Raw genomic sequence first — 19,614 nt, forward strand, 5'->3', positions numbered from 1 at the left:
TTCAATGTGATGCTATTCAATCGTCTATCATTAAAGGAATTTTTACAGGCTGTCCAGCGAGGTCATGGAGTGTCTCTGGTGACATTCAAGACCCACCTGGACACGTTCCTGTATAACCTGCTCTAGGTGACTGTGCCTTGCCAGGGAGGTTGGATGGGGTCATCTCCAGAGGACCCTTCCAACCACAATGATTCTGTGAATTTTGAGGAGAGTGATTTTTGTGATTAAATTTGGCTCAAAAAAAAAGTCACATTCAGGTCTCTTGTGACTTCCTGTGTGGGCCTGTTCAAGCTGCCAAAGACACAAGTCCTCAGGGTACTTCAGGAGACCCCTCCGGTTTCTTTTCTAGGCTATAAATAAATAAATGCCTCTAACATATAAGTGACTGTGGTGATTTTAATCATAGAATGTTAAGGGGTTGGAAGGGACCTTAGAGACCATCCAGTTCCAACCCTCATACCATGGGTGGGGACACCTCCCACTACACCAGGCTGCTCAAGGCCTTGTCCAACCTGACTTTGAGCACTGCCAGGGATGGGGCATCCACAGCTTCTCTGGGCAACTTGTTCCTGTGTTCTCACAGTAAAGCATTTCTTCCCAATATCTAATCTAAATTTCCCCTCTTTCAATTTGTACCCATTCCTCCTTGCTCTATCACTACAATTCCTAATGATGAGTTCCCCTCTGGAGTCCCTGAAGGACCCAGATACAACAGCTTAACTAAGAGGACTAAAGGTACTCACGACGTACCTGCAACACTAAACCAACCTCGCTCACGAGCACCTCATCAACCCAATCCAGTCATTACCAACTTCCTCTTTTAGGCCTAAAAGCCCCTCCATAAATTGTGCTGGATGCTCCCGAAACAAGTTTCGTCTTTTGGCTTCCTCCACAAACTGCACTGGGTTGGCCCTGTTTCTTTCCACCCTGCCCCGCCAGACGCGACCCGCTCCTCCCGACCAGGGACACACCGGCACAGCAGCTCCCGCCCGGCGAGGTCACACCGGCACGGCTCCCGCCCGGGGCGGTCACAACCCACACGGCTGCCCCGCCCAGGGAGGTCACACCGGCACGGCTCCCGCCCGGGGCGGTCACAACCCACACGGCTGCCCCGCCCAGGGAGGTCACACTGGCACGGCTCCCGCCCGGGGCGGTGCCGCGCCTGCGGAGCCCGCCATGTGCGGCAGGGGTGGGGCGGCGCAGGCGCGGAGCGGCGACCGGAGCAGAGGTGAGGCGGGCGCGGGGCTGGGGCGGTGGAGCTGCATTAGTGACGGGAGCGGTATTGGCGGCCCTTCTGCTCTGCGGGGAAACGGGCGGGGCCCTTCCGCAGCTGCTCTCCCGCCGCCTCCCCTGAAGGTTCGGGCCAGACGCGGACAGTGCGACACGGGCCTGATCCGGGCCGGGAGCGCGGAGGTGCCGCAGCCGCCGAGCTGGCAGCGGCCGCGCGTTTGGAAAGGTGGTCGTGAGAGAGAGCCTCAGCCCGTGGGTGCAAGGAGTCAGTAGGGGTAGCTGGCGCCCTGTCTTCCCTGAAAATCCTAAAGTCACGGTGTTAGTTGGCCAAGTCAGGTGGCCTTGGCTTCCCCGTTCGGGCGGGGCACCGGCTGCCTCCTGAGAAGGAGCCAGACCGAAAGAGGCTTTACCCTTCTGCTGTGAGGGAATAAATAAAAAAGGGAAAAAGAGGTTCAGATACAGAGCTGTGGTGAGTTAGAGCTGCGGTAGTGAGGTGTCTTTTCCTGCTCCTTTGGTCCCGGGTGGGCTTCCGTGCTGCTGTCATGTGGAGTGCTGCAGGCAGAGAGGAGAGGAAGGTTTCCTTCTGCTCATGTGAGGTTTTACTCAAGATGAGTGGGTTTTAGCTGTTACAGTTTTCTGTCCTTGGTTGAATTTGTTTGCAAACCTTTTTTATTTCATATCTTCTTGTAACTAGCATAACTTTTTGGGAAGATGGAACTTCCTGTTATCTTTTTCAGCCTCAGAATGGGGAAGCTGTAGAGTTGATGAAAGCTGCTGAGGAAAATGTTCAGGGACTGTGTCCACACAAGATAAAAAGTTACCCATCAATACATTCTATAAAGTGCTGAGCACTTGTCTTGTATCATAATGCCTTGTGTGTGATGTAAAGGATGTATTTATCATGTCAGTTTTCTTACACAAGCTGTATGTTGTGCAGGTTCATCATACTTCTGTAGTGAGTAAAGGGCATTTGAGGTCTGACTAATGATTGTAAAGCATGCCTCTCTGTTACGTGGAACGTATATATGTATACATACACACTTCCTGAATAAATGAAGTGTGTGATGAAATCGCAAGTGAAGAAGTCAGGTTGCTTCTTGTTTGGAAACAAAAGAATTGTGGAAAGGCTTTGGTTGGAAGGGACCATAAAGAGGATGTAGTTACAGTGCGTCCTGCTCTGGGCAGGCATGCCCTCCACTAAATCAAGTTGCTCAGTGCTCCATCCAGCCTGGCCTTGAGCATTTTCAGGGACTGGGCATTCTCTTCTCTGGGCAACTTGTTCCAGTGCGTCACCACCATCATGGTAAAGAATTTCTTCCTAACATCTAGTCTAAATATTTCCTGTCTTGGTTTAAAACAAGTCCTATCACTACCCGCCCATGTAAAAAGAGGATGAGATAATTATGAGGGCCGTTCTAACTTTCTTTTCCTGCAAAACCTTTTTTTAGGTAATGTAAGCATTTCGGTTACACAAGAGAGAGGAAACAGTCATGTCAGCTCTTTGTCCACCACCATCTCCTGCAGTTGCTAAGACAGAGATCTCTTTGAGTGGCGAGTCACCATTATTAGCTGCCACTTTTGCTTACTGGGACAATATTCTTGGCCCCCGAGTGCGGCATATCTGGGCTCCAAAGACAGAACAGGTACTTCTCAGTGACGGTGAAATAACTTTTCTTGCTAACCACACCCTGAATGGAGAAATACTTCGGAATGCAGAAAGTGGTGCAATAGATGTGAAGTTCTTTGTTTTGGCGGAAAAAAAAGTAATCATTGTGTCATTAATCTTTGATGGAAACTGGAATGGAGACAGAAGCACGTACGGACTATCAATTATACTTCCGCAAAGTGAACTTGGCTTCTACCTACCACTTCACAGAGTGTGCGTGGATAGGTTAACACACATTATAAGGAAAGGAAGGATATGGATGCATAAGGTAAGTTTATTGTTTATTACTTAATTGTTAGGTTGTCTTTTGCAGAAGCAAATGAGATGCTGTGACATCTGTTCTGTAGCAATCTGGACACACAAAGTCAGAAAAGGCTGGTCTCTACACAGTTTTGAAGGTTAAAGGTTATCAAATTATTATGTCAGCAAATTAAAGGCTGGGATTTTTAGCCACAGGATTTATTCTGGTGGTATAACTTCTATGAGACTGTGTAGTTGAAAGAGGGTTCCTGTAGCGTTTTTTATCTCTCTGATTTTTATATAAATTGTTACTTTTAATTGTGTTAATCTGTGTATTTAAACTAGGTATAATTGTAAATTTACTGTGTTTCAAATCATGGTTTTCCTTGTTGAGGTCCAGAAAAGGGAACTGATGCAATTAATCTTCTCAGTGCTGGTACAGTTTTACTTTTTTAAAAGAGGGTGTTCACAAAGAGTTTGTCAGGACTTAAAACTGTGTAGAACAAAAGGGAGTTACAAAAATACATCTGCTTTAGTCCAAATATTTCTACTTCTGAAACTCAAAAAGAAATACTTGCTGAAGTTTTCTTAAGCACTGGAACTCTTACCTTTGGGAAATCATGGATATTTCCTTATTAAGTGAAAACTTTTATGTATTTTTCTTGAAAATAAATAAGAGTCTAATGGTAAAAATTAAAATTTTTGTCATCTTCATGGAGTCCAAGCTGTCTTAGAACAGTAGAGTGCACATCAGCTGTAGTATATATGGTGATGCACATTTGCTTGATAATCTTCTGTTGTGATACCTGTAGTCAACATACTTCAGCCTTACTCTTTGGGTGCTCTTATCTGATCTCATTACAGAAATAGCAAGCTGATGTTATTTTTGTGGTGGTGTGTCCTTTTTGCTGTATTGCCTGATGATGTCTGCTAGTGCTTTCTGAAACACTGGCTTTTCACAGTTTCTGGGGTTTACTTTTCAGAGGAAGGATACTACATAAAGTTCTTTTTCAATATAGTAGAAACACAAATATTTAATTCCTTATCTAGTCTTCTAAAACCCTGCTAGAAGTTAGTGGTTTTGATGTAAGTGAATGCTCTCTCATGTTCTTGATTACATTGCTTCTCTCATTTACTGTCATCTGTACTGACTTCTAATGTGAGTGGTCAAATAAGAATTATCCATTATTTTTAGCTATGATACGTTTTCTCAGTTTTCAGATATTGCTCCATACCAGTATGTTTCCACAGTAGCAGTAATCTTCAAGCAGTGTCGAGAATGACAAAAAAAAGTTTTTTACTAATTTTTTCTTTCTCAGAAATTAGTCATTAAGTTCTTCATTCTTTTTCAGATGTTCTTGAAGCAGGTAGGTCAGTTGAATTAGCTGAGACAGCGATGCATTCTGAAATAGACATTTATTATCTTTTCCTTTTTTTTTTCTTTTTTTGGTGGGAGATCACAGATCCCTGCATATACCTGCAGTTCTTCAGTCTTATTTAGAAAAGAGAAAACTGCTTGAAAAATGAAGATTAAAATCTAATTGTTGTAGAATAAGCATAACAACAATAATGAATTTTAAGTGGTTCATTCTGTAGTTTGCATTTTGAGGCAGTTTAGCAGCTGTGGTTACATACAGCAAAACAAAAAGTGTTCAGGTCCTATCTGAAAGGTATTGTGTATCTGTTCTTGACGTTCTAATAGTTGTGATTATTAGCTCTCATTAGTTCTGTGTAAAGCCAGACAACATTTCCAGCTAGACTTGAGATGAGAAGAAGCCTTCTGAACTCAAGAATTAGGAGAAGCATGGAGCAGTGTTCAGACTGGCAAAGAAAGACAAGCAACTCTGAGCAAGTCATCAATATGGGGTTAGAAACCCCTTTCGCCTACTCCAGTTCATGCTCTGTATGTTTGTCTAATTAAATTTTGAACAGGTAGGTTTCTGAAAAGAAGTGGCTTATACCATTTGTTCAGCCTTATCTTCAAGAAGACTGAAGTTTTTTAAAATCATTGTCAAGGATGTCTTCCTCCTCTGACTTAAAGGTGGAGGTGTCCTGAATGAATCTGTGTTGTTCCAGTATTATTTTTCACTGATGCATCTTTTAGATGGTTGGAAAAGTTTTATTACTTTTTTAGTTTTAGGGCGAACTACTCTATTATTCCTTATTCATCTGCTCAAAAAAACCTCTTGCAAACTCTTTTCACACTTGAAGTTGATTAACTCTGGCTAGATCAGTCACAGGAAGCTAATGAGTAACCAATAAAAATGCAACAACCTGTCAGCATCTAGCAAAAGATATCATTAGTTCTCCCAGCATCTGCTATTTTTAGTGACTTGTATTGATGCTCCAGTGATGAACGCCAAATTCTCTTTGTGAATAATAACTTTATTCCATTGTAAGTTCATTTTAAATGCAGTTTGCTACTCAGCTGCTGGTGAGTCTGTTTTCAGAGCTTTGTTCAGTCTCTTGTACGTTGTGTTTTGTGTACTTTGAGGTTTCATGTCTCCTGTACTTGGTTATAAGACAATGCTTTGAAGACTTGTGAGTGCCTCAAGAGTGGGGGAAAAAAAAGTCTTGTTTCCTATCCTCCCCAGTCAAATAATTTTTCTTGCTCTGAAGATCTTATTTTTCTCGTTGCACCAGGAATCCTCAATCTATACTGTATCCGTTTGAAAATAAAAATCCATACATAAAATGGAATTCTTCACCAGAATCTGATCATATGACATTTTCCTGATCTGTAATGAAGAACATTTTGACATTTTCATCAAACCCTCCCTTTCCTGCTGTTCCTGCCCAAATCTGGGAGATGTTTGGTGGAGGGCAGAGCAGGGAGCGTTGATCTGTGTTGCATGGCATCACTTCCTCCTAAAGTCAACTCTGTAAAAGAAAAAAGACTTGAACATTAAAATTGGAATCTAAGAAGCATGACTCCACGGGGAAGAAACTGTACTGTGTGACTGTTGTGTGCATACATACATGAACAAATGCCAGAGCGTTTATATTTAACTGCTTCTCTTGCTCAGGAGAGGCAAGAACATTTCCAGAAGATTGTCTTGGAAGGCACGGAAAGAATGGAGGATCAGGTAAGGGCCTTCAGGTGGGTGCATATGGTCCACCATTGCAAAACCATTTGACTGCATCAGGTGACTGTAGAAGTTGGTGGTGCTTCTTATTTTTGGGATCCAGGAAGATGCATTGGACTGGCTAATAATGTGACCTGCACAGTAGGCAAAGTTTCTGGAGATAGGATGATGGAAGCTGTGATCAAATCAAAGGAAAATATATTTCATCACTTTAGGGGTAAAGTAGAAATCTGTGAAGAGTATTACCTTTCAGAAAAGGAAATTCATTACCTTGAACTGGAAGCTCTGTAAAGGTGGCAGCTTCCATAGAGTCATCCCAGCCTCCTGTCAAGGTTGTTTTTGCATTAGGTTAGGTCACCTTTTTGAATTACAGAGACATGCAGAGTCTGTCATGTTGGAATGTGCTTGGAGACTTAATGGATAAGACTGTGAAAAGAATTTGATTTCTGAAACTAAATGTAAAATTGTGGCTTCAGTTTCTTGTGATAGGTAAGTCAGGAAAGACTTTTTGTATGTTAATGAGTAATATGCCTGGTTTTGGTTTCCAGTCATTGTTAAAACATCAGACTTAAATGTAAAATGCTTAACAGTGATTGCACATAACATAGTATGATCAAATTATCTCACTTCAAATACTTCTTGTCCAGGCCAATCAAAACTGATGTTGAAAATTAGCATCAGACCCGGAAATACATTTTAGGCATGATATTGAGAAGCCAAATATATGTTTCCAGTTCATAATTACTGATGAACAAATTGCTCATCAAAATGCATCAGTTTCTGCTCATACTACCCTTCCAAGCAATAGGAAGTTAAGGATGTTTTGCATGTAATACTGCAAGTTCATGTTAGCAGTAACTTCTAATACTACCCAGTGTGCTTTTACTTGAAGCATTTTATTTACCGTGCAGGGTCAGAGCATCATTCCAATGCTGACAGGAGAAGTCATTCCTGTAATGGAACTCCTTTCATCTATGAAATCACACAGTGTTCCAGAGGAAATAGATGTAAGTTCTTGTTTTATTTGTATTCTGAATTTTTTAAAAGTGGCTTTCGCCCCCTGGGTAAAACATAGTTCTGGCTCTTTAGTTTGGTCACTCACTTTGCCATAGAAAATGCCCATTTTCCTAAATTCTTACATACTTCTGTTGCTTCACATCAAGTTCTCCTAAGTGCTTTAAGGAATGGCAATATTTTTTATGGTGCTCAGTTAGCAAAATTGACTGCATAGGATGATGTCATTTTACGAGTAGAAAGGCAGTTTGAGGCGAACCAAAATGAATGGGCAGATTAATGGATTTGATGTTGATACCTGTTTCAGCACGTTACAGTGTTCTTGTGGAAGGAGAAGTGATCTGACATGCACTAATTTAAAGTAGTCTGGACATTTTTTACAGAAAAAAAAACGCACTAGGAGGAACCTGACTTGTGGCTGGTGAAGACTTAATAATCAAGTGACTTTCTCTTTTTCAAAATGCTTTGTCTGAAGTCAGGTCTTTTTAAGATTGTGCTTTTTGGGGAAGTCTTACAACTTAACTTAAATAGTTCCCAAACAGTTCCCACCTATCAAAGCAAAAAATCAATTAATTTGAAGGTGATCAGGTTGTTGTCTAACTTTTGTTTATATTTACTTGCATTTCAGATAAGTGACACAGTGCTAAATGATGATGACATTGGGGATAGTTGCCATGAAGGCTTTCTCCTCAAGTATGAAATTCAGTTTTGATTTATGCTGTAGTAAAATGATTTAAACTTTTGTATGCATCTAAATGTATCTATCTGCATGTGCATGTGAACTTGCATTGGAATAGATTTTTTTATAGGAGGGGGAACAATGACAGGTATTTGGCTTTTTGAGATTTTTGTCATTAAAATGTTATAGAAGCTTCTGTCATTTTAGAAGAATTGTTCTGGGCCAATAGCTGCATCTCTGTAGATCGTGTTGTCACAGGATCATTTGTTTGATAATAGAATTCCTATCAAATACAAATTTTTCTTTGATACCTACATTTAATTTTATAAGACTCTTAAGTCAAAATCTTGGGGTTTTTTTGTTTTTTTTTTTAATAGCTAAAAGCCTGGGTTGTGCATAAACTCTAAATAAGAGTCATTAATGGTATGCCATGTGTCATGCTTATTGTTGAGTTGCGTATTTTTTTTACCCCGTTTTTAATTTTTAAGTGGAAATAAGTTGAACTTGAGAGCAACTTGGTCTCTTCCTGGGGGAAAGGATGTATTTCATAGGTTTTAACTGATGTTCTGTTACCTTTCATAGTATCTCCTGCATAACTGCATTCATATGTGTGTGTAGTGCTTGGTGACAACATACACCATCATGTGTGCTTTCAGTACTGAGGAAACTGTTGAACTTGCATTTCAGCAGTAACCTACTCTGCTGTTTAAAGTCCTGTGGTTATGGGCATATAGGCTGTATTCATATGTGGAACACTTTTTCCTGCTTGTGAAGGTGGTAATGGTTTCATTTGAAAGATCTGGTTAAAATACATTAATCTATGTCTGTTTTTACTTGCAGTGCAATTAGTTCACACCTGCAGACCTGTGGTTGTTCTGTAGTTGTAGGAAGCAGTGCAGAAAAAGTTAATAAGGTAACATGCTTTCTAATAAACCGAACTTAAATGCTGATTATTAGGAGTGTTAGTGTGTTACTTGGAACAAAGTTAATCTATAAACATACTTGAGGCTGAAGAGGGAAGGAGTACCGTTGTCTAGCTGTCTTCAGCTGCCTGGTCTAGCAGAAGATAATTTTGCCTGAAAATTGCCTTTCAATTGTATTCTGACAACGATAAGAAAACCAGTGTATTTAATGATACAGTATATAAATGAGTAGTAAATGAGTCTGAGCTTTGAAAATTAGGTTTGTTAGCTAAAATACACAGATTGAAGAGACTGACTGCCCTTGCCCTTTTCAGTTATGTCAATCACAGAAGCATCAAAGTTGGAGGAGACTTTTAAGGTCACCCAGTCCAACCATCCACCGGGTACTGCCACTGTAACCCCTTATCCACTCAACCACGTCACCCAGTGCCAGATCCAGACATCTCTTAAACCACTTCCAGGAATGGGGACTCCACCACCTTCCTGGGCAGCCTATTCCAGTGTTTGACCACCCTAACAGCAAAAATTTGTTTCATAATAAGTAATCTGAATCTCCCCTGTCTCATTTTAAGGCCATTTCCTCTTGTCCTCTCACTGCAGGCACAGCAGGAGAGACTGACCCACACCTCACTATACCTTCCTTTCAGGAGTTGTAGAGGGTGATGAGGTCACCTCTGAGCCTCCTCTTCTGGAGACTAAACAGCCATTCCTTGTAAGACATGTTTTCAAGTCCTTTCAGGAGCCTTGTTGCCCTTCTCTGGACACACTCCAGCACTTCCAATGTCCTTTATGAAGCGAGAGGCCCAGAATTGAAGACAGTATTTGAGCTGTGGCCTCACCAGAGCCAAGTACAGGGGGACAGTCACTTCCCTGGTCCTGCTAGCCACACTATTGCTGATACAGGCCAGGATGCCATTGGCCTTCTTGGCTACCTGGGCGCACTGCTGGCTCATATTAAGCTGTCTGTCAGCCACTACCCCCAGGTTCCTTTCTCCTGAACAGCTCTCAAGCCACTCTGCCCACAGCCTGTAGCGCTGCATGGGGTTGTTGTGACCCAAGGGCAGAACCCAGCATTTGGCCTTTTTTTATGTCTGGCAGTTCATCCTTGGCCCATTGATCAAGTCTGTCCAGGTCTCTCTGCAGAGCCTTCCACTCTTGAGCAGATAAACACTCCTGCCCAGCTTGGTGTCTTCTGCAAACTGACTGAGGATGCATTCAATCCCCACATCCAGATCATCAATAAAGATGTTGAACAGGACCAAGCCCAGAACTGAGCTCTGGGGAGTCCTGGTAGTAGTGAGTACACAGACAATACCCATGTCACTGAGTACTGCCCGTATGCTCTTAAGCAATTAGTGTGTCCATAATTTCTCCTGCACTGGGGAATAAACATACTTCTGTGTCATGAGCTGCTTGTGTTTCATGGAACCTCTGTCTATTTCTTCAATGTAAAATAAAAATGATGAACAGTGGGCCTGCTGAATATATTATATATTACTTGTAGACTATGCTTACTATATATTATGTATTTTATAATACATGGGGCTTCTTGCCTTAATGAAATACAACAGTTTAAAGAAAAAAAGGCACCTTTAGTAAACCTATGTTTTGAAATAAACAGTTTGTTACGCTTTATAAAAGTTGGGGCAGAGGGAATGCACTGTTTCATGTGTATTACCATCAGTGGTAAAGCACTTCTGATCAAATCAACATGCTGATGCCCACAAGCAACAGGCAAACCAGAGAAAAGAAAATTCTCAGATCTTATCTGAAATCAGCTAACTGCAGTTAATATGTATTGTTTCAGAGATGTAAGATTTAAACACAGTTGAGTTATTGGAAATGTTATGTGTTTAAGAGAAGTGTCTTATATGTATACACTATGCTATATATAATACAAGAGGAAATGTTAGAAGCTTAAGTAGTTATAAAAAGCTTATGGATGATTAAATAGTTAATAAATAAGTTTTAATATCTAAACTCTTATGAATTTGTAAAATAATATATCGATAAGCTAGACAGTATAGGAAAAAACAGTGTAAAAGAATGTGACCCTCAAGATCCATCCAGGGTAAATTTTATAAATTAATTCTACTCATGTTCTTATCAGCAGCATTCTTGTGTCACAGTACAACTGTTCACAAGTAACTGCTTTCTTAATAGCATACTTCAGCTTGCCTCCAAGTAAAAAAAACACTTGTGGCACATTGTGACAAAAAGCGCTAGTCAGAAATTATGTTGTCATTGCTTTAGGTACTGTGGAAACACATTGTGCAAGGACAGAGCCTTTTCAAATATCTTACAGACAAAGATAGGACACCACACGTTAAGACTGGAAGATGAGCAGAATGGAATACATGTTGTGTTTGGAGTGATTACTGGTAGCTGTTTCAGCCCAGAAGTTTGAAGATGGATGATGAAGTACCAGTGTTCATTTTAAGAGAGAGTTTAAGGAAATTACTGAGGAAATAAGCGTGGATGCTTATTTACAAAATTGACTGTGCCTGATTTGAGACAATAACTGCTATTTCAATATGGAGTGAATAAATTAAGAGGCTTAAAAGGCTAGGAAAGTAATCACAGTAGCTCATGTTTATGAAAAGAAAGATGTAGAAGACAAAAATGGTTTTTTCTACATAATTGGATAAAAAGCAAACTTGGTTGCAAAAAAGTGTTGGATTTTTTCATTGTTTGACAAGAAGTTGGAATAGTATAGCTTACAGCATTAGTAATTAAAAAATAAGAGTAAGCATGTAACTGTTCTGTGGCTTTTTATAAAGTTTTGGCTTTTCTAATAAGCGTGGTGAACTCTTTTGTTCATCATTTTAAATGCCTAATACAGTCTAGTCAGACTTATTTCCTTACCTTTTCATGTTTTTCAAAACTGTTCTTTTTAATGCAGATTGTGAGAACATTGTGCTTGTTTCTGACACCGTCTGAGCGGAAGTGTTCCAGACTCTGTAGAAGTGAGTCCTCTTTCAGATATGAGTCAGGACTTTTTGTTCAAGGCTTACTCAAAGTAAGTATGCTCAGGAAAGTTCTGTTCTTCTGTAGTTTAAGAACATTATTCAGTGTATGTTTGTGCGTATGATATGCACACACATGCACACATTGTACTAGTTTGAAAACAAACTAGTGGGAGACACCAAGTCAGAATAACAATTTAATAGGGAAATAAAAGGAGGGGGAAAGAAAAACAAAAAAACAATAAAAGCGGATAACACTGGGTTAAACTGACAGAGTTAAGATACAACCTGGCACCCTGTTAGTCAGGGTGGTGGTGGTGGTCTGGTAGAATGGTGGCTGCAGTCCTCCCGAAGTGGCAATCCTGTAGAAAAAAGAAGGGTCTGCTCCTCCTCAGAAGGTCCAGTGGTGACTGTGTAGCTCCTGTCCTCTGGAAATCTAGTGGAAAGGTTCCCTCTCTGGTGTTCAGCCTCAGCTTATATCCACGCTGGGATGCTTGGTTCCTCCCTCTGGGTGGAGCATCTCACAATGGGGTAATGAGTCATGAGGCCAGGTGTTGATTGGGCTCATTAACAGATGATAGTCCAGAGGGAGTTATCTATGAGTCATGGGGCAGGACAATGATGGGCCATTAACAGCAAGATAGTCTGGGGGGAGGAGGCAAGGAAACACTGCCCCACCTGATCTCAACGGCTGATGGGGATGGTAATAGAATACACTGCAACCCAGGACACACATTCATATTCAAAAATATGTGTCATATTCCCTTGATATCATTTTCTCTGGCACTGTAACTTTCCTTTTAATTATCTTCATGTTAAAATCCAAGCCAGTCTTTTCTATGATACATCTGTTTCTTGAGGATTGTTCAGGATTGCTCGTGTCCTTTGAGGTACAATAATAATACTCTTGTCTGCTTGGGGCTAGAATCCCAAAAAGCATTAAAGTTTTTGTGTTTTAACAAAACCAAGGAAGAACAGTCACATCAGGTCTGGAGTTTCCAAGTATTTTAAACAGTCTGTAGCAATGGGTGAAGATGAATAGAAAAAGAATGCTTCTTGCTCTAGTAAGCAGTCTGAACTTACAAGATAACTATAATACTGTAGTGCTCATGGGCTCATGAACCAGGTAATGCAATACTGTAATACACAGGTCACCTTAATACCTGTTTTTACTGTTTTGTTAAGGAAATCATCCAGTATTAAGGACTTAGTACTGGACTACACCAGTCCACGCTGGACAACTACCGGTTGTCCCAGATAAAATACATCTAAACAAATGGGCTATAAAATTTAGGCATGATGCTTTAATATTGTTTTGTCCCAATACAGCTTTGCATTTTTAACTAAAATAGTATTCTTTTTTCACTGAAACAGGATGCAACGGGAAGCTTTGTGTTGCCCTTTCGTCAAGTAATGTATGCCCCATACCCTACTACACATATAGATGTGGATGTCAACACAGTAAAGCAGATGCCCCCTTGTCATGAACACATCTATAACCAACGACGATACATGAGATCTGAGCTGACAGCATTTTGGAGAGCTAATTCAGATGAAGAAATGTCTCAGGATCGTATTATCCACACAGATGAGAGTTTCACACCTGATCTGTACGTAGTCTTCTCACATCTCACAAAGCTACTTGATTGGGGACAAGAGTGTAGAGTACAGAGCCTACTTGCTAATAAAGTACATGGAGCTTCTTAAAAGCAAAAAAAACTTCTTCAGCTCTGGTAGTTACATTTGTTTTGGCAGAGTTTACCAGGTCTTCCGTAGTTTGGTTACATCAAATATTATTGAAATTAATTTTCAGTCACAAGTCTGACCATGTTAATTTTATTGCCTGTTTTAATTAGGGGTATAATAGACCTAAGTGTATTTGACAGGGCCCAGTGGCTTTCTTGGATTTAGTTAATTTCATCTGAGTGGTTTAAAATTCTGTGTTACGCTCAAAAATACCAGGATTAAAATTCAGTACAGTTTTAAATTCACTCTTCATTTCAGCCAGACTGTCAACAGTAATGCTACTGCCATGCTCAACTCCTAGGCGGTTAATATCCCATACTGGCATTAACTCATGTTGGTTTGTTTTCTTTTCTATAGAAATGTCTTTCAAGATATCCTGCATAGAGATACATTAGTAAAAGCCTTCCTGGATCAGGTAATTGTTCCTTTTCAGAAAAAAGAAATACAGTTCAGTACTTTGACCCCTAGTAACTGATAATTCAACACAAACAGATCATTTCATGTTTTGGTAGGTTTTTTTTCATACTACTGCTATGATTCTTCTCTACATAAGTAGAAAGAAAATACTAATATAAAACTGAAACTCCTGCTTAGGTGTGAAAAACAAGGGATATTTTCTATTGCTGTGCAGTAGTGTCTACAGTTGAAGTATTGAAAAAACTGCCTGACTGGGAATAATTTCAGATCATTATCCAGACAGAATTGTAATACAGCTTCATTTGTTGTATCTGAGCTGATAGAAAATGTAGAAAACATGCTGATTATATATACAAATCTGCTATTATTTGCCTGCTTTGCGATAATTAAGGATATGTTACATGTGTATGCAATGTTTCTTTATTTTCCACATTCTTGAAATGGTTCTTGAATTTCCATGTCTACCTAATATTCTTAATTTTTAACAGATCTTTCACCTGAAGCCTGGCTTGTCTCTAAGGAGTACTTTCCTTGCACAATTTCTGCTAGTCCTTCACAGAAAAGCCTTAACTTTAATAAAGTACATAGAGGATGACACGTAAGTGAACAGATAATAGAAAGCAGGTTTAGAGAAACTTACTCTGTTCTTTTTTAAAACACATGTTTTTATTTCCTTGCAGGCAAAAAGGAAAAAAACCTTTCAAGTCTCTTCGTAGCTTAAAGATAGATCTTGACTTGACAGCAGAGGGCGATCTTAACATAATAATGGCTTTGGCTGAGAAGATTAAACCGGGTCTACACTCCTTTATCTTTGGGAGGCCGTTCTACACTAGTGTACAAGAACGTGACATGCTCATGACTTTTTAAGGTCTTCTCTGCATCTGATATTGCAGTCCTGCAGAGCACAAAATCTGTCAGTGTGACCTCCACACTGGTGACAAGCATCGACGACTGAGAGTGAAGCATCAGGAGCACAGTAACACTGAGGTGTGTCCCAAGCAGTAGGGGTCTTGTTAGACGAAATTTCAACTTAGCTAGATAAGCATGATTTTAATTAATTTCTGTCTTTTGTGTGTTTTTTTAATTGTAAAAATAAATGTTGTCAGAAGTCCCTTGGCCATATTGGCTTAGTAGATAAATGTGGACATGTTTTGGTGTATGATAAAAGAAGCATTTTAATTTTTATTCCCCAGAGACTTCTTTCAGGTGTCTGTCAAATTTTCCCTGTTCTTCTGTGTCAGTATTTTCAATGTTTCCACAGAAAACAGTACATACGTCCTCTCTAACCATGGAAGTTGCAAAAAAGGCACCTTCCAAGAGTTTCAGTTTTTAAAACTGTTGTTCTTATATATGTGGTGCAAATCTGAAATACTACTTTCCTCATCTGCCTCTTTTAACACTACTTGCTCCTCCCTTTAGAGCATTTAAACATATTTAGAATTTTTAATATATTATGAAATGCTACTCCTGAGTGCAGATTGTTGATTATTAGCAGCTTAAATAGCAGTACGTTGCATATGGCAACTAGGTCATTTACTCAAGCAACTTTGTACATGTAAGTGCCAACCAGGATCAGCTAACTGAGGTCTTTCAAAACACAAAATAGACTTGTGTCATTCCAGAGCAGTTGCCAGTCTTTCTGTTGTGTAAACTGCTACTGGTAGTTCCACTGTCAGTTTCAATGAGGTTCATAGAATCATTTAGAATGGAAAAGTCCTTCAAGATCATGGAGTCCAACCATTAACCCAGAATTGCCAGTTCCACCAATAAACCATGTTCCTAAGTGCCACATCGACACATTTTTTGAACTCTACCAGGACCAGTGATTCTACCACTTCCTGGGCAGATTGTTCCAATGCTTAACAAAATATTCAGATTAAAGTATTAGATTCTTCCAAAGAACATCAAGGTGATAGCCGAACTAAAAGATTAATTTTTTTTTCATTTACATCACCATTAATATATTTAGTAATCCTTAATTCAGAGATGTGCACAGCTATGATCTAATGTAATTAGCATTTTAGTAAGTTAGGTCTAGTCATTAAGCTTACCTGTCTTCTTAGTTGAGCTTAGCATATCTCCAATTTAGATTGAAAATCAAAACACGTTTTCTATTGGTATGCCTCAACCTTTCTTTCTCTGTAGCATGTAGGGCAGTGTGGTATCAGGTGAATCCAGACTGGTTTTTTTTTACCCAGTACATCTGTACTTCATGTTGTTGTATCTGTTCTCCTTTTGGACAAGTATAGGAAATAACTCAATATTCATTGGAAAAGTGAAAGAGCTGCACTGATTGGAGAAGCCATGGCTGCTTTATTGCTTCCCTTGTTTGTAACTCACCTTTGTAAATACATTTCTGTTTTCAAGATAACTTTTTAGTGTTACTTGTGTGCAGTGAGGCAGAAAAGTTAGACAAAACTTAGATTCACAACTTTTCCTGAAATGTCTAATACTCAGATTTTAAAAAAAATGCTGTCCTTTATTTAGATGCGCAAAATACCCTTACATTTCCTAAAAGGCAAAGATTCTCAATCAAGTGTTTAACATTTTTGTGACTTAGCATCATCAGTGTTACCTGGTTGCAAAAGAATTGACATTTCTGGAGCCATCTTTTTGCTGTACATGCATGTAGAACTCTTGCAGTAAGCTTGGTCATTCACCAAAAGAGCTTTTCAGAATTATGCTGACATCAGTTACTTGTGCTGAGATTCTGTTTGTCATTCTACCAGTGCTGTTCCCTTCTGTGTTTTCAGTCGAGGCATTAGAACCTGAATGTACTTAAGTTGTTACTCTCATGTCTAAGATAGTGAAAGAAATGTAATAAACACTGGTGAAACTTATAATGTAGAAGGTGTGTCAAAATATAAGAGCTTTAAATCTGCTGCTGAAATTAATCCTTTCAGCTTGATAAGTATTGGAAACTGAACACTGACACTACTAACAGTCAAGCTGTTTGTTTACTGAAGTTTCTGTTACTTTTTGAGGTTACTAAAAACTGGAAATTCAGTTGCTACTTCTGTTGCACAGCTGTCACAAGTGCAGAATGTGTAGTGAAGTATGTTGTTAAATGCATCTGCATGTTGTGTTGTAAATCTAGCTCAGGAAACAAAGTATTCTAATAAAATTCATGCCCAATTTTTGGACTTTAATTGTTGCTGGGTTTTTTTTGCAGAATTTCTGTTCTGTATCTGACAGCATCATTATCTTTTATGCTTTGAGTTAAAGAAGAGACTTTTCTTCCTTCTTGTTAAATTAAAAGTTATGCTTGGTTGTTGCTGTCACTGATAAAACTCGCATGTTATTTAGTTCCTTCATTTCTCTTAAGGACTTACTCATTTCAAGCTGAGACCAGTGGGACTTGCTATGCCTCTGATGAACTCAAATATGAATTTTAAAAAGCTTTAATCCTAGAGGTGAGAATTTAGAAATGTTTTATCTAGCAGTCAGTGAATACCTTTCTTCAGGATTTTATTTCCTTACATTTAAAAGAAAATGGCAAATTTATTTCTTCCAGCTGGATTTTAAATGGAAGTCGTGTTTTCAAGCATTTTTAGTAGCACATTATTCCTGGTCTTTGCACACCTATAAAGATAGCACAGAAAGATATCCACTGGAATGTCTTACTTGTTAGGACCACAGAGGATATTCCCTGTCTGAATATCAATATGTTGTAATGTCAGTTTTATTCCAGAGCAAAATAGGCATTTTGGTAATGTTCTTGTCTCTAAGCCAGAAGTATGATACACCAGTACAGAGTTCCGGGACTTCTGCACTCGGTTCTGTACTGGCAAAAAATGTTAGAAAGCTTTCTCTTCCTATTTTCAGACCTGTGAGCACACAGGAATGTGGTCCAGAGCATTTGGGACAAACAGGCACGTTGCTCATCTCTGGTGTCTAATTGGAGCCTACAAAGCAAGTACTTTGTCCTCTTCAGCAGTGAGGAGGCACAAACCATACACATTAGTATGTGGAGTAGGCTTTTGCACAAGAGTAGAACATGATCATCTTGTTTACCTGTGTCCTGACATAGAGCTCCTGTTACACTTCCTATGTGAGCGAAACACTAAGGGAACTCCAGGGCAGCATGTCGTTACTTACAAGGTTGTAAATAATAATAATATTTCAGTTATAGGAAGTAATTATCTCACTTCTCAAAGCCATGCTGTTGTAGGCATGTCCAAAAGTTTCAAACACAGAAGACTTTCAACTGAAGTTCAGAAGTATGAAATAAAGGATACATTCCTGACAATGGCCATCAAGTAAGTCTGACTTCAGTTCTAAATAAAATAATAGAGCTACCCTGCAAGAATTTTTAATGCTTGATTAGCATTGGGCAGCTTTTAAAAGCAAAAGATCAGAGGAAGGAGAAATTTCTACTTAATACGGAATGGCAAATGGTAATTGTTCCTTTCTCTTAGATATTTCTGTCTTTGTTGTCACATGGATGGAGGAGGCCTTTGACAACTGGAAAAGAGCCAAAAGACAGTCTGAGGAAATGCAGCTTGACCAGTTTTACTCAGGTATCAAACAAAATCATGCCATGTGTCTTCTTGGACCTTGTGTCTTACCACATGAGGGAGGAGAAGCGGTTTGGGAGTTATCAGCACAGACTGACAAAATGAATAATGCTTCATCCACCTCATTATATTTTGTGATAAAATGATTGGATTTGAGGACGTGAGGAATGGGATGTAACAGGCTGACTTCAGCAAGGCTTCCAGCACCCTCCAACAATGTCCCTCTAGCCAAGCTGGTGTTAGGGTGGGGGTGGGTGCACCACAGGAGTGGTACATACCTGGTTGGGTGGTTGGGCTCAGATGTGATGGCCACTGGGTCATATCTGACTGGAGGGTGGTGCCCTGTGGGATCCCAAAGGGTCTCCCCTGGGGTTTGTCTTGTGCAGTGTCTCTATCCATGACCCGAGGAGGTGATCAAGTCCTTCAGGTTTGCAGGTGGTGCCAGGTAAGGGATCACTTCAATATGCACAAGGGCAGGGCAGCTGTCTAGAGGGACCAGGATGAGTGGGATGTAAAGATGGATTCCCCATGTCCTTGGGGCAGGAGAAAAGGGCAGCCCTGCCCTGGGCAGGCAGAGCTCTGGAAGCCATGCCTGTGAGACCATGGGCAGCTCTGGGGAGAAGGCCCTAGGGTCTTGATGAGCTGAGCAGAACCAGAGGGGCTGGAGATAAGGAAAGCTTATTGCCCAGCTGGGCAATAGGGATGCACTCGGAGATGTGGTGCTGTTTCTCTACCTGGAGGGTTTCCAGGCTCCACAGGATAACATCCTGAGCCCTGGTCTGACTGCAGGGCTGAGCCTGCTCTGAGAAGAAATAGGAATGGAGACCCTCTGATGTCCTTATCAGCACGAAGTGTCCTGTGGTGCTGTGGTCTGGTGGGCAGGCTGCAGCCGTTGTTCCTTAGGCCAGAGAAAACTGAGGTGAGCAGTGACCTCTGGAGGATGAGGGTCCAACCCCCTGCTTGGACTAGGCCAACTCCTGTTAGTGTTGCTCATTGAATTGTCCAGTCTGTTCTGACCAGAACTTCGTTCCAAAAGCTTCAAGGTGGCCCTGGGTTCACCAGTAAAACTGGGGGTATGCTAGTATATGAATCCAAAAAAGGAAAGTATAGGTATCAGGAATACTTTTTCT

At 40.2% G+C, this 19,614-nt stretch overlaps 1 protein-coding gene across 2 annotated transcripts; it reads left to right on the forward strand.

Moving 5' to 3' along the window:
• The first annotated feature begins 1,144 nt into the window (after nucleotides 1-1,144).
• On the forward strand, nucleotides 1,145-17,063 carry C9orf72 (C9orf72-SMCR8 complex subunit). Of its 2 annotated transcripts, none has more exons than XM_082300858.1 (11): nucleotides 1,145-1,228; nucleotides 2,679-3,164; nucleotides 6,163-6,222; nucleotides 7,134-7,229; nucleotides 7,865-7,929; nucleotides 8,756-8,828; nucleotides 11,741-11,857; nucleotides 13,179-13,414; nucleotides 13,908-13,965; nucleotides 14,456-14,565; nucleotides 14,648-17,063. In XM_082300858.1, the coding sequence occupies exons 2-11, from the start codon at nucleotides 2,721-2,723 to the stop codon at nucleotides 14,832-14,834; spliced, it is 1,446 nt and encodes a 481-aa protein (XP_082156984.1). In that variant the 5' UTR covers nucleotides 1,145-1,228; nucleotides 2,679-2,720; the 3' UTR covers nucleotides 14,835-17,063. The 2 variants fall into 2 exon arrangements, with proteins under 2 accessions (XP_082156984.1, XP_082156985.1); XM_082300859.1 differs by lacking the exon at nucleotides 1,145-1,228 and adding an exon at nucleotides 1,385-1,495.
• Nucleotides 17,064-19,614: the final 2,551 nt, after the last annotated feature.

Source organism: Coloeus monedula, assembly GCF_965178545.1.
Source record: "Coloeus monedula genome assembly, chromosome: Z".
Lineage (NCBI taxonomy): Eukaryota > Metazoa > Chordata > Aves > Passeriformes > Corvidae > Coloeus > Coloeus monedula.